Source organism: Myotis nattereri, assembly GCF_964212035.1.
Source record: "Myotis nattereri genome assembly, chromosome: 1".
In the NCBI taxonomy this organism is placed as follows: Eukaryota; Metazoa; Chordata; class Mammalia; order Chiroptera; family Vespertilionidae; genus Myotis; species Myotis nattereri.
This window is the reverse complement of record NC_138075.1, coordinates 3422623-3444702: the sequence shown is the minus strand read 5'-3', so window position 1 is coordinate 3444702 and position 22080 is coordinate 3422623. Positions and strand designations below refer to the sequence as shown.

Sequence of the window (22080 nt, the reverse complement as noted above, 5' to 3'; positions counted from 1 at the left end):
AGGCCGACCCGGGAAAGGGTGGAGGTGGGGGGCCGGCCCGGCAGATTCTGGGCAGAAGCCCGCCAAGTTTGCAGATGGGGCTGGTGGGGCGGGGAGACTGGGGGACCCCACATGTAAACTGGGGCTGCAGGAGGAACGGGACAGAAAAGGGCCAGGAGGCTGGGAGCAGCAAGGCCTGGGGAAGGCCAAAGAAGGCTCACCCACCGAGGGGGCGGGAGGGGCAGGAGGCCAATCCAAGGAGAGTGTGTGTGTGTGTGTGCGTGCATGCGTGTGGTGTGCGTGTGTTCATGTGTTTTAGGGGAGATGACCAAGGCCCAGGTGCCCACTCACATAAACATCCTGCCCCTCCCCCGGGCCTGGTTGTAGGGCTGGCCCCAGTCTGGGCTCGGCTCCAGAGGTCACTGTACGAAGACGGTGGCCACCGATTCCGTGTGTGGCTTCCAGGGCTGTCCACAGAACAGGGATTAGGAACCAGAGGCTGGATTCTTGATTCCTGGGTCTGCTAGTTACCTGGCTATAGGAGGCTCAGTTTTTCTATATGTAGAATGGGTCTAACGGCACCTAATTTACAAAGTTGGTGTGGAAAGTACGCAATATCTATCCATATGTGTCCCTAGTGATAGAGTGTCTAGAAGCGCTTTGTCCGGCAGAGGCGAAGGGGAAGAAGGAAACAAGACAGGGAGTGAGATGAGAGCCAGGCAAAGGCTGGCCGCCTGCTGCCCACACCCCCACCTGCCCGTGAGCACACCCGCGGGCACCGCCGACCAGCAGGAGCTCTCGGTAAGGACAGGAGCCGCCACCGCACACACGTGTCCGCTAGTGCTTGGCCCTCGCTCTCCCTGCGCTGAGTTCTAATACATTAGATCACAACATGCTCCTTGTTCTGATCATTCTTCTTCTTCTGGCTTTGCATGTTTCATGCGTGTGAAGTTCTTGCTTACTCTGATAGGGTAAAAAGGCACTCCTCCAATATTTTGTTTTAATTTTTTAAAATTTAAATAGTTAACATTTTCTTTTCAAAATTACTTGATTTCCCGATAACGTTTATAGAATTGTTTGCCTTTCCCCCATGGCTTTGACGTGCCATCTTGGATGTAATGACTTTTTGTTACTTGGAGAATGCGTTCTACAGTCTATGACTTACACTTCTATTTCTCGTTTTCTCTCACTTGCTTAGATTTTTCTGTGGAAAGACTTTCGACCTTTTTTTACTGGACCCTCCTTGGGGGCCTCCGGTATGTTGGCGGCTGCTTTGAAAGCGCTAGTTTTCTCTGGAAGCCGTTGATGGTGCACTGAGTGGGACTGATTTAATGAGGAAGGCTGTGTTTGCATGAACTCTGCCTTTGCCTTATCCTTGGAGGCCATTTCATTTGCTCTAATGGGCCCCTCAGTGCCTCCCATCGCTGGCCATAGGCTCCGGGGCTGCCTGTCACAAGCACTAACAGAGTTGTGGGGTCACCTTGGAAATGGAGATTGCGACCTGGGGTGGTGGCTGAAACCTTTTTTTTTTTTTCATTTACTGTCAATAGGCATTCAAGTCGTTTCCACTTTGGGGTGATCACATAAAGCTGCTGTGGACACCCCAAGTGCCTGTCTTTTGTGAACCCCCCAGCACACATTTCTGGGTCTACATTCCGGGGTACGATGCAGACAGAGGTCAAAGGGTAAGCAGAGGTTTTGCTTTCATGGATCTTGCCAAGAAATCCCGTGTGTGCGCCAGCTACACGCCCACCAGCCGCGTGTGCGAGTTCCACTGGCCCCACCCCTGGGAACTGTCGGCCCTTTTTAATGAGAGCTATTCTGTCACCGGGGAAGTGAAAAACCCACAATGAGACACCACCTCACACCTGTGAGAATGGCTGTTCCCAAAAAGACAACAAACAACAGGTGCCGGCGAGGATGGGGAGAAAAGGAGCCTTGTGCACCGCAGGGGGGAATGCGGATTGGCACAGCCACTGCGGACAACAGGGTGGAGGGGCCTGAGAAAACCAAGAATAGAAGTGCCATTCAACCCCGCAATTCCGCTTCTGGGTATCCATCCAAAGAAAGCAGAACCAACAACTCCCCTTATGTCCACTGCAGCATCGTTTACAATAGCCAAAATACGGAATCGACCTGGGTGTCCCTCAGGGGACGGGTGGATAAAGACGTTGTGGAATATTACTCAGCCACAGAAAGGCCGAATCTTGCCATTTGTGACAACATAGATGGCCCGAGAGGGTATTGTGCTAAGTGAAAGAAGTCAGACAGAGAGAGACAAATGCATAGGATTTCACTTAAATCTGGGCTAAAACCCAAAACAAATGAACAAACAGAAAGAAACAAATGAACTCATAGATACAGAGAACAAACTGACGGTTGCCAGAGGGGAGGGGGCGGGGAGATGGACGGAAAAGGGGGAGGGGATTAAGGAGTACAAACTTCCAGTTAAAAATAACCCTGAGGACGTAATGACCAGCATAAGGAGCAGAGTCAGTCACACCGACACTGTTGAACCAGCTGGTGATTAATAACAGGAGAGGAGCAGAGGGGGAGCCAGCCATGATGGGCATGGCATGTGGGCAGCTTCACCAGGAAGCTGCAGCTTTGCACCCTCCAGGGGTCCAGCCAAGGGGAGACAGACGCGTGCCCAGTAAAGGTGGGGCGACACAGGGAAGGTGCGTGCTGCCAGTCACACCTGAGAACAAAGGCTACTGGCCAGCGTGCACGTGGCCACTGCAAGGGCCGGGCATTTGGGGTATTTCTTTAATCCCCTGAACAAAGAACTTCGCTCTCTTGTGCCCTGGCTGCTCTTGGGACTTGGGGACGCGTGTGACTCTGGGCTGGTGGGGCTCCCGTGAGGCCGCCCACACCACACAGCTCACAGCCATGCCGATGCCAGATGCAATAGACCGATGGGCTGCAACTAGCCCGGTGCTGAACGGGGCCCAGCCATTGTCACCGTAACTAAAAATCGATTTTAAAAATTAACAAATGTGCCCAGCAGGGTGGCACCCGTGGCTTCTGTGAAGGGACCTCCTGCAGATAGGTGGCGGCTTTTCGGCCTGGCATACCCTGGTGGCCTGGGCAGGTTCACGGGCGTTCTTGCAGTGAGCACGGAGATTTGAACCTCTGGACTTGCATGACGTTGTGGGGGTTTCTGGGTCAAGTGAAAAGCGAACCCCTCTCAGAGGTCACCTCTGGCTGCTCTCGGGAAGAGAGCGATTTGCAGAAATGTTCAACATCAGCATCGCCCCTTCTCACACGCCTTCCGAGCACCCTCTGCATCTGGTCCCCGCATCCTCCTAGGGGGCTGTGGATGCACAGAAGTTCTCAATGAGGCTCGATGATCAGTTCTCGCGGTTAGGACTCTGTGCTGCTTAAGAAGTCCTTCCTATCTCGAGGCCATGGAGGTATTCTACTATATTTTCTTCCAGAAGCTTTATGGATTTGATCATGTGAATTTTGAGGCCCCCCCAAAAAATCATTGAATATCAGCAGTTTCATATGGTTCATTCTCATACCTCCCACATGTGGGCCTGTGGTTTCTTCACTTTTGTGTGTGGAGCGAGCGGGGGTTAAGGTTCCCTTCCCCGCAGTGGACGCCCGTGTTTCCCGCACATTGGAGAGGCCGCCTCTGCCCACTGGACGCAGGGCGCTCTGCCCCGGCAGGTGGCTCTTCTTGGGTGGGTTTCCCGGGTCCTAGTCTGTTCCCGGATCAATGTATCTATTTCTATGCAGATGCCTCCTGGTCTCCGTGGCCACAGCCTAGGAAATTCCCCGCATCCGGTGGTGCAAGGGAGCCAAGGCTTGGGGGGCGGGGGGACTGGCTGCTTGAGAGCAGATATTGTCAACCCAGGACGCTCATCTGCCCTCAGGAGCGGCTCCCACAAGCGCCCGACCCAGCCTTTGCCCTGGGCCAGCTGCGCAGACGCTCTGCAGGGCGTGCAGGAAATGGGTTTTTTCAAGCTCCCAGATGGTCCTAATGTGCTCCCCGGGCTGAGATGCTGCGTGAGAGGCAGGGGAGCCCCCTTTTCAGAGGAGGAGCCTGAAGCTCACCAGCATCCTGTCTAGAGGCGTCCGATGGGTCTCGCGCTCTCTTCACCTGCAGGTGCTCTGCTGTGCTCCTCGTGCCCTCACTGTTTACCTAGAGAACTCCTACTCACCCTTCAGAACCCAGATCGAGTGCCCGCCTGTGAGGCTGTCCCAAACCCTTCAGTGGGATAAGGTGCCTCTTGCATGTCCTTCTCTCCCAGAGACAGCTCTGCCTCCGCCTTTAGCAAACGCAGCCGTGTCTGCGAACTCCCCTGTGCGCCCAGCCACCTGGCTCTGGAGTCAGGACACGGCACATTCACACGTCCCTCGGCCTCTCACCGCCCAGCATCTGGGAGAGCCAAAGGCCAGGGTGAAACTGGACGCTCCTGTCACGCCTACACACGGCCAGGCTGCAGGCATGCCCACGCCTCTCCCCTGGCGGCCACGGCCCTGTCCGTCAGCTGCCCGCAATGTCCCCGGACCGGAAAATCTCCTTCTCCCTCCAGCCCTCCAGCCCTCCAGGACACCAGGCCCCACTCCACGGGCCTTGGGCCCTCCCAGCTACAGGTGGTCAGGCAGCCTCTGGTCGAGGCTGTGCCCACGATGGGCGCTGGGAGGGACTGGTCCTCCAACCACCTGCTCCCACTGCTCCCCATGTGGGTTCCCCACTGTGGGCTCCCCTGGCTGAGGCGAGACTCGAGGACTCTTGGCCCTGATGGGCGGCGGCTCCAGCCACCTGTGGCACCTTCCTCATGGCCCCCGGGCTCTGGGCCCTGTCTGCGCCCAGGCCTCCCCAGGGCAGCCCCTCCCGCTGAAGCGACCCTCCCGCAAGCTGCCCTGGGAGTGTGCCTGCCACTGAGTGTGCCCGGGCCGGGCCGCGGGTGTGGCCCACAGACTCGAAGGCCTCACCCAGTCATTAGCAGGCAGGGTTTTCCCCTCCAAACCAGGGCACAGGCCCAGATTCTGGGTCAGCGGCGGCTGGCTGCTCTCAGCTGCCGCCACCTCGGCTTGTCCTGTCGGGGGCGTCTGGCCACGTGCACCCTCAGTGACAGGGGCCCGGCCACGCGGCGCACCGGCCCAGGTGCATTCCGGGGCAGGCCTGCCTCCCCGGGGCAGGGAGCCTGGCAGCTCGGCCTCCTGCGGCGGCTCTCCCTGCTGCCGGCAGCGCTGGGCCCTGGGACCCACCGCGGGCTGGTGGGTCGGTGAGCGCAGGCTGGTGCCGTGAGCCTCTCCTTTCTCTCCTGCGGCTTTCCCTGCGTCCATCAGAGACTGCGGGGCTGAGAGGGGGGCGGGGGCTCATGGCGTCCATCCCAGGATCGGGGTGTTGGGAAGGTTCTCGGCCCCATCTCAGAGGGCCAAGAGCTCCATTTTACTTCCAGTCTTTTAAAAATGGATTCTAAAGTAATACCTGTTCCTTCAAGACAACTTGGACAACAGAAAGATGGGGGGGGGGGGGGGGGCGGCAACCCACTACTCCCTCCAGAACAACCCACTACTCCCTCCAGAACAACAAATACGCAATCAGAAACCAACTGGAAATTTTTGAACTTCGATGTGAATTTTTTGTTGTTAATCCTCACCAGGGGCTACTTTTCCATTGATTTTTAGAGAGGGCGTAAGAGAGAGGGAAAGACGGAGAGAAACATCCATGTGAGAGAAACACATCGGCTGGTTGCCTCCCACACTCGTCCTGACCAGGGCCTGGGCTGGGGAGAAGCCTGCAACCGAGGTATGTGCCCTTGGCCGGAATCGAACCCGGGCCCTTTTGTCTGCAGTCTGATGCTCTATCCACTGAGCCACACCAGCCAGGGCTGATGTGAATTTTTTATTCCTGTTACTCCTCACGAGACTTTGTACTTAATTGTCTACTCATCTCTTTTGTGTTCTCTTCCCCAGAAGATCCCCAGGTGAACTAAGGTAATCATTGGGAAATAACAGTCATTGCAAAAAAAAAAAAAAAAAAAAAAAAGGATGGACTTCATTAGGGAAGCCACCACCCAGCGGGTGCGGTCTGAATGCCACTCTGCCTGGGGAGTGAGGAGTCCGGAGGTGAGGGCCACTGCTGCCAGCTCCATCCCTGCCACCCGCAGGCACGGCCTCGTCTGCTGCTCCAGAGGCCATGGGCGTGTAGGGAGGACAGCCAGGACGCGGACCCACGGGCTGGCTCTGGGACGTCTCCGGAACGCACGGTGAGTCTGCCTTCCCTCTGAAGAGGTCGCGGGCTTCTCTGTGTCAAGGGGGGGCTCGGATCGCAGGAAGGCCCAGACCGACCGGGTGGGCTCCTGCAGAGCGTTCCGGGAGCCCCAAGTCTGGGAAGCAAGCCCCTCTCGTCTTCACGGCGCCTGGCTTCCCGGTGCCGCCCTCCAGTGCTTCTCCAGAGGACAGTCCTCGGTGGCTGTGGGGAACGGCCTGTCTGGGGAGACAAGGGGCCTCCCATCAGGTCTGCCCTGCCCCACGGCTGTGGCCACGCCAGCCTTGTCTGGGGGCTGCCCGCGTCGGCTTGCCTCCCTGGGGGGGAGGCTGGTTACTCCCCCTGGGAAGGGAGGCTCGCTCCTTGCACTTGTGCAGAATCGCTGGGTGCCTCGGTTCCCACTCCATCTCCCGACATGCTGGGTGGGCGCAGATCGCGCCTTTGTCCTCCCTGGGACTCAGTGTCCCCTTCAGAGCGCAAGTGGCCCTGAAGTTGATGCTCACCGGCCCTTGCACACCCACGTGTTCCCTCGCCCTAGGACAGTGCTGGCAAACCTGAGCTCGGCGTGTCAGCATTTTGGAAAACCCTAACTTAACTCTGGTGCCGTGTCACATATAGAAATGTTTGGATATTTGCAACCATAGTAAAACAAAGACATATATTTTTGATATTTATTTTATATATTTAAATGCCATTTAACAAAGAAAAATCAACCAAAAAAGAGTTCGCGTGTCACCTCTGACACGCGTGTCATAGGTTCTGCCCTAGGATAAGTCATGAGGGCGGGAGACACGGCCAGGCAGAGAGCTGACCTCGAGGGAGGGTTTGGAGAGGCCCGTGGGCTGGGGGGACGCTGCCTCAGGAGAGCACCGTGTTGGGGCTCCGAAGGCCGCGGGTCGGTCGGCAGCATCGGCACAGACCAGTCCTCCGGCCTGGCTCACGGCCCGGCGCCTGGCACCAAACAGCAAGGGCTCAGAATGGTCCTTAAAGAATGAAGCAGGGGTCTCCGGGCCAGATTCGAGGAGGCGATGTGTCTGTGTTGGGTCGCAGGAGGGAGGACCACGTGCGCCAGTGGTCAGGAGGTGGAGCTCCCGGTCTTCTCTCGCCTCCAGCAGAGTTAGGAAGGTAGGACTGACCATCACTCACTCTACAAAACAAGAACCGCCCGGCCAGCGTGGCCCAGTGGTTGAGCGTCGACCTATAAAGCAGGTTGACTTTTGATTCCCAGTCAGGGCACAGGCCCGGGTTGCGGGCTCGGTCCCCAGTCGTGGGTGTGCGGGAGGCCGCCGATCTATGATGCTCTCTCATCATTGATGTTTCTATGTCTCTCTCCTTCCCTCTCTGAAATCAGTAAAAGTATTTTAAAAATCAGTAATAACCACTAATGTGTCTAGCGTGATCTCCGCTTAAAACAACGTCGATGCCTTAGAATAGCGGGCCACAGACACGCCCGAGGTCTCCAGCCCAGGGCTTCCTGCTGGTCTCCGCGGCCAGTGCCCGTCGCTGGGAAGGACCGGGCGTCACGCGGGTAAAGGCAGCTAGGTCACCCACGTGCTGACGCTCCGGGAACTCCGGGAAGGACGGGGGAGGGCTGGTCTCCGAGGGCCGGGGCCTTTCGGGGCAGGAAAGGGCCCGGCAGTGAGCGGCACTCCAGCTGGCACAGGATGGGACCGCGTCCGCAGCATCCTGAACTCGCAGACTCATTCACTCGTGAGGACGGACACACGTCACCTTTCCTGCCCATCAGCCTCACGGCGGGGCTGTCCCGGAGGGGCGGGCGGGCTGTGCGGTCCCTGCTCGCTGAGGATGAGGCTCTGAGCCGCTCGGCCTGAGCACCTGTGTCCCGTGCGCTCCGCGTGAGGAGTGGGTTCTCCGCAGGCTTCTGGCGATGACGAGTGTGAAAGGGCTTTTTAAATATATATATACATATACATTATTGTTGATGCTATTACAGATGTATCCCATTTCCCTCCCCTCCCCCTCCTCCCCGCTCCCACCTACCCCTCCAGGTCACCACCCGACGGCCCGTGTCCATGGCTGTGCACATAAGTCTATGAGTTCTTTGGTTTATCGCTCCTCACCCCTGCCCCCCTCGAGGTATGCCAGTCTGCTCCAGGCTGCAAGTGCTTCCTAACATCAGTCCCTGTTGTTAAAGGTGTTATCACATCTCACTGTCCCCACCCCTTCGGGGCTTTGATTGGCGGATCCCAATTGCTAAGCTCATCGGGAGCTGCCCCCCTGAGAGCCCTCCAGTGGGCAAGCCCTCCTGCGCAGACGGGGCACCGAGCTCAGGCCCGGCTCCCGGTTTGCGGGGCGCCGGCTTGGAGCTGTCCGCAGGCGGAGTGCCTCCTGAGCCCGTCTTCTTCTCTCCAGACGGGAAGGAAGTCATCCCCGGGCCGGGGAGGAGCGTGGCCGGAGAGTCAGAGCTGCAGTCCTGCCCACGGGCTCGGTTTCTGTTTTCTTCTTCATTTGTTTACTTACTTTATCTAGAGACAGGCCGGCCCCTCACCCTCCCACCCACCCACGCCCTCCAAAATAAAAGCCAGGAGAGAGTTGCTCAACTTGGGCGTCTATCCATCTCTTGGGAAATAACCAGGCGCTCAGCTATTTTAATTGATGGAATAAACAAAAACGAGCCTCGGGCATCTGGGACGGGACCCACCCACCGGACACGTTTGGGTCAGTGTAGGGCCTGCGATGACGGATGGGAAGGCCAGGCTGTGGGCACTCGGGGGCCTGGGCAGGAGGCCCGGGCTCAGATCCAATGCTTAGAGGTGGGGGCAGCTGAGACCTGGCAGGTGCAGACCATGTCCCAGGGCTGGGAGCTGTGGAGCAGCATCGAGGGGGAGGAGGCCGAAGTCGTCCTCCCCCCCCCCCCCCCCCCCCATCTAGGAGATGACAGTTTGAAGCTCTGGAGGGCAAGGAGGCTGCCTGCCACCCTCCAGACCCTAAGCTGGAGAAGACCAACGTGCAGGCTCCTACGTCCATAATCAGTTCCTGTTCCTGAAACTCGGGGTGGGGTGGGGTGGGGGGGTGTCCGCCTGGGCATCGCTGTAAACCGTGTGGGTGTCTGCGCCAGAAAGTGCTCCTGGATGGAGCTCCGAGCAGTTTCCTCCCGGCTCCGGGCCGGGCTGGGCCGGGCCTGGCAGGGGCTCCGTGGCTTCGCCTCACCTGGCTGGTGAGCCCCCGCGAGGGTGCCCTCGGAGCTCCTCAGCAATGTCTGACCCCCTCCACCCTGGGCTCTGGGAGTGGTGCCCACGGAGGGCCATCCACCTGGCGAACGTGAGCTCCTGTTACCAACGCAGCCGACTCCTCCCCAGCCCAACCCACGCACCTGAGACCGAAGCCACCCCATCCTCTATGTCTGCTCCTTCCTGAAACACCCCGGGGCTACTAACCTTCTCTCCTCTAATCTATTCCCAGACCATCGCTGAGCCTTTGTTCATCACCAGCTATTTTTAATTTTTACTGTAAAATATGTGTCGTCGGGAGAGGAGGGTGCTTAGACATCACCAGGCTGGGGGCGTGTGGGGGGAGAGTTCTCCCCAGTGTCACACAGCAATCGGCGTACGGTCGGGGCCGGGCCTCCTGACTTCTAGGTGCATATACCAAGTGGCTCAATGGGTTGAGCATCGTCCAATGCACTGAAAGGTCGCTGGTTTGATTCCCGGTCAGGGCACATGCCCTGGTTGTGGGTTTGATGCCTGGTCGGGGTGCGTGTGGGAGGCAATTGATTGATTTTCTCACATCGATGTTTCTCTCTCTCTCTTCCCCTTTCTCTCTAAAAATCAATAAAGACATATTTATACTTGTATTTGTCAGGAATCTTTTGGCTTCAGTAACTGACCATGTAACTCACACCAGCGTCACTGGAAGCTAGAGGCAGGGGCTCAGGGTGGCCCAGCTCCAGGGTCTCTGCGGAGCCCTGACGTGCACCCTCTTCACATTCTGGCTCTGTCCCAGGGTCACTCTCTCCTTGGGCACATGGCTATGGAAGCCCCTGGCGTCTATACCTTCCTTCCCAGGACACCAGAGGCTAGAACAGGGCAGCGTCCCAACATCTCAGCAAAGAGCCTGAGATTCATGCCCCTGGTCACTCACATCACCCGCCCCCCCGGTCCGGTCAGGGTGGAACCCAGTGGGCTGACTGCATCCGGGCCAGCTCCTGACCAGTCACTAGAGGGGAGTGTGGTCACCCAGCCAGAGCCCCTTCGGTGCTGGGGACGGTCCTCTGTCCCTGGGCTGCCGGAGGGAGGGGGTGTGGGCATGGAGAGTGTATGCGCTAATATGCTCTTACTCCGCCATGAGCCTCTTACAGACCCATTTTGCTCTGATGATGGCTCCATCCACAGTACCCAGCGTAGAGGGTTTGGGGCACAACCCACTTGGGGAAATGGTGCTCCCCCATTCAGTCAATAGAAAGAGGCCCCTCCACTTAGCTTTGGGGGACCTGCCAGTGATGGGCCCATTCCCCCTCCCGTGGTCGGCAAACTGCAGCTCACGAGCCACATGCGGCTCTTTGGCCCCCTGAGTGTGGCTCTTCCTAAGCCTTAGGAGTACCCTAATTAAGTTAATAACAATGTACCTGCCTATATAGTTTAAGTTTAAAAAATTTGGCTCTCAAAAGAAATTTCAATCGTTGTACTGTTGATATTTGGCTCTGTTGACTAATGAGTTTGCCGACCACTGCCCTAGGCTGTGGTGTTGAGGTGGGCCGCTGCCCGCTCACTGCTGCCCTCCCCACTCCAGAAAACTGCCCTTGTCTGATAGCAAGTGACACCCTAGCCCTTGCACCCCGGGGCAGACACAGTCACTGACGGACGGATCCCCTCTGAAAAGCCAGAACCCTGCCTCATGGGCGCAATGCCGCCATGTGCTTTGGCTCCAGGGCCTGCCCCTGTGGATCAGGTCAAGGCTGGATGTAACCTGTAGCAGCCACATCCCCCTGGCTCCGTCCCTTTCCGGACCTGCTTCCCTCACTTCCCACTCCCCTAAGAGCACGCGCTCAATAAGTAACGCACGCTTGACTCCTCACCTCAGTTCTGCTTCTCAGGAGCTCACGCCAACACAGCACACACGGCCTTCGCTCTTCCCCACCAGCTCAGATCCAGGAAGATGTAAATTTCAGGAATAAAAACCACAGAGAGAACAGAGGACCAAGCAAAGAAATCTGCCCATAGCTGATGTACAAGTTGGTGTAAAGATCATTGATAGCAGCATGGCCAACTAGAGAAATCAGCAAGCTTTGGGGACGACCGTGCTCTTGGCAGCTCTATGCAGCATGAGAGCTCGAGGTGAAGGGAGAATAAAGCATGAAAAGCACGTCCCCCCGACGCTCACAGCCCTGTAGGGAGATGTCCACACTGAGGGGTGGTGAAAGGAGCAGCAGTCCTGCAGCCACCAGGACTTGTCCTCGTCATCACGCTGCCCCTTCTCTTCCCGGGAACAATACAGGGAAGAAGGTGTGATAGAGACCTGGGTTCTGGAGTGCACAGTCCCCACTTACAGGGGATCCCAGACCAAGGGCTGGACTTCGACAAATTAGTCAATACTCTTTTGGTTGTAAGGGAAAAAATCCAACTCATAGCAGCCAACCCTCAAAAGGAAATTTATTGGCTCATAACTTGGAAAATTAGAGGTTGTTGGTTTTTAGGTAGAGCTTGATCCAGGGACTCCAAAGATGTCACCAAGTATTTCTCCCCATTTCTCTCGCGCGCTCTCTTCTCTCCTTCTACACATGGAAGCCAGGGCCACATTAGGCTCCAGGGCTGCATCATTAAGCCAGACCCTCAGAGTTAAGGCGCCTGTACATTCCCAGGGGAAGACACTGACTGATCTGATTTGGGAAACACTCACACTTCTTTACCAATCAGTGTGGCAGGGGGTGAAGTACTATGGTGGCCTCACCTGGGTCACGTGGCCACGCTGTGGCGTTTCCTTCTTGTCATCCAGTAGAGTAGAGGGGGCAGTTCCTCAAAGGAATTGAGATTCTGTCACCCTACGATGGGGAAGATGGGGACACAAACAAGAGCTGTTTCCTCTGGTCAGGCCTCGCAGTTATGAAGGAGGACAGTCCTTTCTTGTCCGGGGGCGGCGGTCTGGGTGAAATGCTATAATGGACGCCAACGCGCTGACAAACCGCTGCGCACAGCACGCACGAGGCACTGCGCTGCTTCTCTCACGTCCTCCTCGTGGGTAAGACAGGGGCAGTGGGGCTCTTTTGTTCTTCTTCCCACTAACTGCAGGTCTACTCCTCCGCAGGACAATCTCCGAGGAAGATGAACTTCACGCTGGGCCTGGGCCTGCTGCTGGCTGGCCTCCTCGCTGTAGAAGGTCTTCGGAAACCCGGCTTTTCCCCAAAGAATCCTGGCGCCGTGAACCGGGACCAAGAGCAGCAGGGCAGGAGGGCAGCCCAGGAGCTCGCCGGGCGGAACGTGGGCTTTGGCTTCGAGCTGTACAAGAGGATGGCCGCCACTGGCCCCAGCAAGAACATCTTCTTCTCCCCCATGAGCATCTCCACCGCCTTCGCCATGCTGTGTCTGGGTGCCCAGAACGCCACGCTGGCCGAGATCAAGGAGGGCCTCAACTTCAGGAATATGCCGGAGGAAGACCTTCATGAGGGTTTCCATTACCTTATCCAGAGGCTGAACAAGAAGGCCGAGGGCCTCCAGCTGAGCCTCGAGAACACCTTGTTCCTGGACCGGAAGCTGCGGCCAGAGAAGAGGTTTATGGAAGACGCTAAGAACCTGTACAATGCAAATAGCATCCCCACCAACTTCCAGGACGTCAAAAAAGCTCAGAAGCAGATCAATGACTATGTCAGTCAGCAAACCCAGGGGAAAATCAATAACCTGGTCAAGGATATAGATCCTGGCACTGTGATGCTTCTTGTCAACTGCCTTTACTTTCGAGGTAAGGCTAGGGACAGCTTGGCATGGAAAAGAGAACATAACCAGTAGACTTGGATTGAAAACCAGGCTTGGCCACCTGCTTGCTCTGTGACCTTGAATTCATAAGTGATTAATCTCTCAAAGGCTCACTTTTCCTATCTGCAAAATGAGTACCTTGCTACATAACTCAGGGCAGTCATGGGTATTCGAAGCAAAAATGTACGCACAATGAACTCTGTGAAGTCTAAATACTCTCCATGTGCACTTTTCATCATTACTGATTATCCTAACACAACACTGGTTACAGGGATTGCAGTGACATTCTTTTCCTCATTTCTTAGAAAAGGAAAGTGAAATTTAGAGAGACATTAATTGACTTACTCAGTTACAAAGCCAGTCAATGGAAGTGAGAACTCAAACCTACTTCTCTTGGCCCAGGAGATGTGCACTTTCCATCATTCTAAGTAGATGCCCGGGATGGTGATCGTGTTGTTGGTGATGGTGATGATGACCACTTTGGTGGTTGCTTTGATCTCCTATCAAACCCTGTAGATTTTCAAGTCTCAGGGTAAGAGTGAAAAGGAAGGTGGAAGAATATTCCCAAATCCAAGCATCATCCCGCCCACCATACACATCTACACGTTCACACAAAGGTTGGCCAACATAGTTAAGAATCAGAGGCCAACAGCCCTCAGGCCACACAAGATTACTGCTGGGTTGTCAGCAGCATGGTTCTAAATATGGAAGTTCAATTCTCCCAAAATCCACAGGGAGATGAGTGGCAAGAGCGGGGAAGTGGGGAGGGAGTGAAAATGGCAGACTGAAATCTCAGTCATCCCAAAGCAGAGGAAGAAAGGGGAATCTGGAAATTCCTTTAGTCCCTGCATCCCCTAGATTACAAGAACCATGGTGATGATGATGCAGATGATGACTAGCATTCACTCAACACTTACTATACATAGTCACTACGCTGTGCAACCTTTTCCCAGGCTCTCAGCAGCCCTAGGAGGTCTCCATCAATATTCCCTTTCCATATAAGGACACTGAAGCCCAGGGAGGATAAGACACCTGCCCAAGGTTATCCATGTAGATAGAACAGTAAAGTGAGAATTTGAACGGTGGGTCTTTGAAGGTAGTGCAAAGACCCAGGTCTGGGTTTATGCCCAACAGCATCAAAGAATCCTCAGGATAGAAAAGGAGGGTCCAAACACCCAGCTCTGGGAGTTCACTCTCTTCAGCAGGCTCCCAAGGGCAGACTGTTCCATCACTGTGCTCAGTCCCGTGTGAGAACAGCAACCCCAGGGCTGACTTAGAATAAAGCTGGGCATTGTAACTCACTTCAGACCCAGATCACCCCACTCAGTATAATCTAGTCCCCTTTGCTGGGACACAGTCCATAGCCTTTCTCACCCTCAGGAGTACCTGGGCTTAGGGCTGCCAGAAGCTCTCCTCTTGGCTCAGCCGCCCCAGGCCTGGCTTCTATAGGAACCGGTAGTCAACTCCCAGCCCACCTCACTGGAAGTCTTGAGGGCATGTCATGAGAACAGGGACTCCTGAGGATATGTCCTGATATCCCAGAGCCTCCAAACCCATTCCCTGAACTTCAGCATGAGGGCAGAGACCAGTGCTTAGCGGGGTCCAGTCCCTTCTTCTCCTTCAGGACACTCACACCGCTTTGTTCTCCTTCCATCTGAAGCCAGGTGGCTACACGAGTTTGACCCAAAATCAACTAAAGAGGAAGACTTCTTTTTGGATGAAAACAGGCCCGTGAAGGTGCCCATGATGTTCCACGGGGGCATGTATGCAATGGGCTATGACGAGCAGCTCGGCTGCACCGTCCTGGAGATGCCCTACTTTCACAACATCTCGGCCACCTTCATTCTTCCCGACAAGGGCAACATGCGGCGGGTGGAGGAGGCCCTGACGCTGGACACTTTTGACAGATGGAAGAAGTTAATCACGCGGAGGTAAAGGGGGTCTGGTGTGTGCAGCTTCTTCCGTCCTCCTCCCTTCCCTCCTCCTCTCCCTCCTTGTTTTTCCGCCTACTCTCTCTACTTCTCTCCCAGGTGACTGGGCTCTTACCCTGTCCCTGTCTCCAGGGTCACACGTCTGTCTGCTCACCCAGGACCTCCCTGGATGCCTGAGACATCTCAGTCCCAACGTGTCCAGAAGGAACACCCCCATCTCCCCTTAGGGAACCTCCTCCAGCTTCCGTCTCCTCAGTGGTGACTCCATCCTCTTAGTTGCTCATGTTTAAAACCCTGGGGTCCTCCTTGACCACTTTCCTCCCCTGGCCCCTCAGTCTGCCAGGGACCCCGTCAGCCCCATTTGAAATATATCTGGAGCCTGATCCTTCCCACTTCTATGACCCGGACATCTTTCAAATGGTCTCCCAGCATCACCTCTGGGCCCTGCCCTTCACCATCAAGAGGATATTCCTAACAGAGCTGATGCAATGATCCTTTTAACCCTCAACAAGACCACGTTACATCTCTGTTCAGAACCCTCTGGCCAATCTTCATTTCACCCAGAAAAAAACACAAAACCATCTTGCCTCCTTTGCCTCCATGCAGTGCCCAAACCTGCCCTTTACTCCAGCGTTCCTGGCTCCTGTGAGTTCATCTGTGTTTTTCCCTATCATCCTGCCTTCTTATACGCAGGCTGCCTGTCTGCATCTCTGCCACGTTGGCTTGTTTTTAAATGTTATTGTTTAAAGTATTACAGAGAGTAGTGCATATGTCTCCTTTCTCCTCTGCTCATTTTATTGCCTGTCTTCCTGTGAGAGCACAAGCTTGGGGCCATGGGTTTTGCCCATTCCTCTCATAGATGCACCTCAGCAATGGGAACAGCAGCTGGTACACACAGGCACTGAATAGATACTTGAATGACTGGATGGGTGGGAAGGTAAGTTTGGGAGTCATTGAGCCTGTCTCTGGCATTTAAAGTGGTGACAATGCATGAGATCCCCAGGGAAGGAGAAGAGAGAAGAAGGAGACCAAGGGCTGAGACTTGAGCAATGCGACAGGTGACAAGGTGAAGGCACCCAAGGGCGAGAGGGGGTGGCTGCTGAAGGGAGGAGAGAGCTGGAGGATGTGGGCTCGGGTTGGAGTGCTTTGAGATGGAAAGATGGCCTGGCCAGTGTGGGTCAGTGGTTGAGCATCGACCTATGAACCAGGAAGTCAGGGTTTGATTCTCGGTCAGGGCACATGCCTGGGTTACGGACTCAATCCCCAGTGTGGGGCCTGCAGGACAGCCGATCAATGGTTCTCTCTCCTCATTGATGTTCCTATCCCTCCCTTTATCTCTCTGAATCAATAAAAACATATTTCTTAAAATATAGCTGTCTAGTCTGGCCCCTGAGAGCTCGCTGTTGGGCCCAGGAAGCGGAGGTCGGCAGCAACTCTGGGAAGAGCTGCTTTGGTAGCACGTGGAGGACACGCCTGATTACAGTGGGCTGGGGTGACGATGGGAGGACGTGGAGGAAGTGGTAGGTACAACTTCTGCTGTGAATGAAAGAAAAGATGTGGAAGCTGGAGAGGTGCCTCAGAGCCACAGGAGATGTTTTCTTTTCAATATGTTTTTCTTGATTTGAGAGAGAGAAGAAAGGAGAGAGAGAGAGAGAGAGAGAGAGAGAGAGAGAGAGAGAGAGAGAGAGAGAGAGAGAGAAACACTGATGTAAGAGAGAAACATCAACCGGCTGCCTCCTGCCACGCCCCTTCCTGGGGACTGAGCCTGCAACCTGGGCATGTGCCCCAACTGGGAATCAAACCAGCAACCCCTCGATGCATGCGATGATGCTCAACTAACTGAGCCACACCAGCCAGGCCCCAGCAGAGAAGTTCTGTTTTTTAGGACGGGGGTTATTACAGCAGGGGCTCTGCTCCTGAGAATGGTCAAGCCGACACCACTTATGAGGGTGCGGAGAGGAAGGAGACCAAGGCGGGCCTGGGTTCTTGGAGAGGCAAGCAGGAATGGGGCTCAGGGCCCGAGGACAGGGACCCAAGGCCCACCCTCGGAGGATGTGCAGCTGCTAACTCCTGGGCTGGGGTGAGCACGCGCTGGCCACCGACTGCCGAGCGCCCCCGCGCACGCGCATGAGCTGCCCTGGGTGCCATGGGCACCATCATGGTCGCACGGTGGCTGAGAGAGTGAGCGCATGAGCTCCGAGTGGCTGTGACCGGGGCCGCCTGCTGGGAGCTCAGGTCTTGCTGCCGCTGGTGTCAGGCCTGCCGGGTCGGGGCAGCTCGGGGCTGGGGCATGTGAAGGGTTGAGAAACCCCCTCATTCTGTGGGTAAGGAAACAGCCTGAGCTTCCACGTCTGGGAGGAATGTCTCGCTCACCACCTACCCTGGGGCCTGCCCTCACATTGTCACCTCACGCTCCCCAGGGTTGTGGACGTGTCCTTGCCCAGGTTCTCCATCACTGGCACCTACGACCTAAAGAAGACCCTCTCCTACTTGGGCATCACCAAAATCTTCCAGGAACATGGCGATCTCATCAGGATAGTCCCTAATCGAAGCCTGAAAGTGGGTGAGGTAAGCCTGCCTGGCCTGGGCATCGCCCCCTGGGGCACAGGCCCCCATCCTTCACCGAGCCCCCATCCCAGCCGCCGAACAAGCCAGAACGCCACCCACGGTCAGGCCGGGTTCGACTCCAGCCCTGCCCCTCCAGCCAAGTGCTCCCGGGGGATTGGGACCCTCCCCAGCCTCATGCTTTCAGGCTGTGAAATGAGCACCCGCTCCCGGTGCTGTTCTGGAAGTCGATTCAGTGCAACAAACACTTGCTCAAGGCCCGGAACACTGATGAGGCCTTAGAACGGGTCTGGGTCGGAGCTGGACCCTCACTCAAAGGCATCACCGGCCGGTGGGAGTAGGTCGTGCACATGGTCTGCATGATTAAGAGCTGAGCAAGCGAAGGGCCTGTGGCCTCCAGCAGGCTGAGCACCTGCCTGTCGGGGGCAAGCAGAGAGGCACACTTGGGGTAGGGTCCCCAGATTTAGCAGATGAAATACAGGGCACCCAGGTAAGTTTAAATTTCAGATAAGTGACGATTTTTTTTAGTGTAAGTATGTCCCAGATAGTACATGGGATATACTTACACAAAAACTCCATCATTTATCTAAAAGTAAAACGTAACTGGATGACCTGTATTTTATCTAGCAATCCTCCTATTAGGTTAAAAGGGAACTGAGGGGGGTAAGATTTCAACACCCAGAAGTCGGGGGTTGTGGGGGGGAGCTTCCAGGAGGGGAGCGCATGGCCCAAGGCTGGTCAGGTGGGGACTGTCTGTTGCTGAGTGTGAAGGTCAGGTCCATCGGGGAGGCATGGACCAGTTTGCAAAACGAAGAAAAAGCTAATAGAGTCTTCTCACCTTAAACTTGCCTGCGCAGACATCTTAGAAAGGGTCGCACCAGCCACCTCTCCTGCAGGCCTCACGGAGCCCAGCGCCCTGTCCTTCCGCAGCGGGGGAGCCCACAGCCGAGCCTGTGTGGGCACAGCTCCCGGCCCGCTGGGAGCGGTTCGGCTTCTGTGAAATGGAATGAAATGTGTCAGCGTTTCACAGAAGCCCATCCCTTTCCCAGTGTCGATCGCCTGGTCGCAGGTGCTGATGGTCCTGGGATGGATGTGGGGTCCCAGACATCTGGCTCCCTCGTAACCACCCACCACCCACCCACCGGGTGGCGGAGAAGAGTGAGGGGCCAGAGGCCTCAGGCAGGACACCACCTCCCGTCCATGGAGCTGAGGCTCAAAGACACTGTCTGCCACACAGCACTGGCTTCCCTGTAATCCCCAGGAGGACAGCACCCCCTCCACCCCCACCCCGGCCCCACAGGGATGCTCCCCGTGCCTGGTGCCCTCCGAGTACCCTTTAGTGTGACAGGTGACAGCGGGAGTTCGGGAGGCACACCAGGGTGACTGCTGAGCTGAGCAACTCCGGTCGCGGCCCCGCCCCGAGCCTCCGCTGTCCTTGGCTCACCTGGGTCTCCGAGTCGCGTGGCAACACTGACCTCGCTTCCGGTCCCCACAGGCGGTGCACAAGGCCAAGCTGAAGATTGACGAGAAGGGCGCGGAGGGGGCCGCGGGCTCCGGCATGCAGACGCTGCCCATGGAGAGGCCGCTAACCTTCAAGCTGAACAGAGCCTTCCTGCTGCTGATTGCGGAGAACCTCACGCCCACCATGCTCTTCATGGGGAAGGTCACTAACCCCACCGGCACGTAAGGAGGGGTGCAGTCTGCGCAGAGCCCGTGGCCCCGGGCTGCGACCACAGGGACACCGGCACCCGCTCCACCTCCTCATGAGCTCCCAGCACGCCCACGTAGGCGGCACTGCTGGCACCCAGGCTTCCGTCCTGCCCTCCCTGCCTTCACACCTGGGATTGGACCCCCCTGCCTCCCCCCTCCTCCTCCCTCCAGGCTGGCAGTAATCCCTATCCCCCTCTCTCCCCCTCCCACCCCCCGGCGGCAGAGGAGTGCTGTGATTTAATAAATACCTACAGTACTGGGTGTCTTTCAAATAGAAATTGAGTCCAAGCTCCAGCGGTTTATTCATTTTCCTTTTAAACTAACTTTATTCAAAAGGCGACTACTGCACATCTTAAATATTTTTCTGCTGAATTCCTACTTCACAGCCATACTTTCATTCTGAGAAAGAAATAAAAGGGGGGGGGGGGAGTTGGGTGGGGCAGAGGGAGACTCTACCAAGTAGAGGGAACGGCATGTGCAAAGGCCCTGGGGTGGGAAGGTGGCATGGACAGTGACCTGAAATGAGATTCATGTTGCCAGAGCAACAGGCTGAGGCAGGAGGGGTGGGAGCTGGGGAGGTGCTCGGGCCTGTGGGCCACAGGAGACTGCAGGCCTCACTGGAGACCCGGGACAGCTGCTGCCGGTGTTAGCTGGAGGGTGACCGAGGCAAACTCATCTGCTGTAAGGGTCCCTCGGACTGAGGCTGGGCTCCCTGTGTCCCCAGTGCCCAGAGCATGTCGTGGTGAGGGCTCAGTGGTGAGGGAAGACTGAGCTGCAAGCCCCATGTCCCAGCCCGCCAGCCCCTCCAGACCTCGGCTCTGCCCTGGGAGGGAAGCTAGGCCTGCTCTTCACCCGGGTCCGCAAGGCGCACCCTCTGTGTAGCCGCCTCCCGCTTCTGCTCAGGCCACCCTCCACCCCACCGGATGCTCTGCTCGCTCCCTCTCTCCCACACCACCCGTTCCCCTCAGGTGTCACTCACCCTTCTCCTTCCGTGAAGCCTTCGGGCCACATGCTTGCGGACTGACTGACCAGCAGGAATGAGTGGATCCTGACTTCTCGTCACCGGCTCACTGAATGCCTCTCCCAGCCGAGCCTGTGGAGGTGCGTTCTCCGACCCGCGCCCCGCCGGGCCTTCCAGTTAGTGACCATCCCATTCGGCGGATGAGGAAAGTGAGGCTCGGGAAGCAGCGAAGCAGCACAGAGCTGGGACACCTGTCCATTCATCCAGCAAATATTTGCTGAGTGTCACCCTGTGCCGTGAACAGCATGTACAGAGCTCCTGTTCTTGTGGATGCTGTGGGCAGATGGTAGGCCACAGGGCCCATAAACGAATCGGAACATTAAGTGGGGCAGGTCAGGGAGACCAGAGGCGCCGGCGGGGCTGCGGTGGGCAGGTCGGCCTTCCTGGGAGTGGCACTCCCTGCTGAGACAATGAGTCTTATGGTTCTGCTCTGCTGCATGGCCGGGCCTGGAGCCTCTGCCCAGGAGATGCCACTCAGGGGTGCTCTTGATGACAGGAGGGGCTCAGCCCCAACCAGGAATGGAAGTGCCCAATGCCAGGAAGCCAGGGTTCAAAGGCCCATCTGACAGGAGGCAGCTGGCGCCAAAGTGTCACCTCCATGTGCATCTTTCCATGCGTCCACTGAGTCACCGGGTGTTTCCTGAGCATCTACTACGTGCCAGGTGGTATGCCCAGCAGGGAAAAGCCAGGGAGAGCTCGGGGTCACATGGCTGGCTTCGTCCCAGCCAGGCCCAGAGGGGGAGCATTTCCAGGCTGTCAGCTTCGTCCCAGCCAGGCCCAGCGGGGGAGCAAGGCCAAGGCACCTTTCTCTTTGGGAAACACGCTCTCGGCTGCTGCTCGTTTCCCAGGTTTCATTCATTCCTGGACGGTTTCCACGACTGTGGCAGAAGCCTCGTCGATTCTGCACTATTATTTGCTCAAGGTTGACTTTTAAATCAGCTTTAGAAAAACAAAAGAAATGTGTTTAAATTGAAAAATTAATATGAAAACCCAGACAACCTGCCACAAAGAGAAGTTAACTGTAAACACACACACAAAACAAACCTCTGATTAAATTCCACCGAGACTGTCACCGCTGCAGCAGGGGCCGAGGCCTGCTCTGCTTTGTTAAATGGAATGTCAACTGTAACGGAGAAATAAATAATTCAAAAAATAAACTTTATTTGGATTTCAGCAGTTGTTCTCACTAGCACCCTCCGTCTATCCTGGGCTCAAGCCACGGCGCTGCATGCCGTGGCGCTTCCTGTGCGGACTGTGGCCGGGCCTCGGAGGGGCTGGAGTCGCTGGGAGGCCCCGGGGCCAGGCCGGCGGAAGGCCCCAGCCCCGCTCTGCCAGGGGTTTGGTTTGTGAGATTAGTTAAGACACTTAATCTCACCGAATCTGCTCCACAATCAACAGCAAATATAGGTGAAATTTTAAAATAATTTAAAAGAGAAAAATATGAAGATGTAGCCAGGTTTTAAAAGTGATATGAAGCTCTCCACAATCCAGCAGTGGGACAGAAGTGTGTGAGGCAGGCAGGGGATTCCAGAGTCAGGAAAAGCGGAGACGAGCCAGGGCTGCCCTGGCGGGGAGGTTCTGAGAAACAGGCGTGAGATGAGGCTCCGGGGTCTGCGCCTGCTCCCGCTGCGCCAATCAATTGAGCTGGGTGGGTCCAATCAACTGGGAGGCGGCCTTTCCCTTCCAGGAGGCCCTGAGGTCCCAGGAACAGGAGCTCCGAGC

The 22080-nt window shown here is 56.3% G+C and overlaps 1 protein-coding gene across 1 annotated transcript; it reads left to right on the top strand.

Annotated features, from left to right (window-relative positions):
- Positions 1-6178: 6178 nt before the first annotated feature.
- On the top strand, positions 6179-19314 carry LOC308521246 (serpin A12-like; the record flags this gene model as incomplete). Its single annotated transcript, XM_081094166.1, has 5 exons — positions 6179-6203; positions 12467-13117; positions 14792-15062; positions 17483-17630; positions 19123-19314. The coding sequence occupies exons 2-5, from the start codon at positions 12484-12486 to the stop codon at positions 19312-19314; spliced, it is 1245 nt and encodes a 414-aa protein (XP_080950292.1). The 5' UTR covers positions 6179-6203; positions 12467-12483.
- Between the last annotated feature and the right edge of the window lie 2766 nt (positions 19315-22080).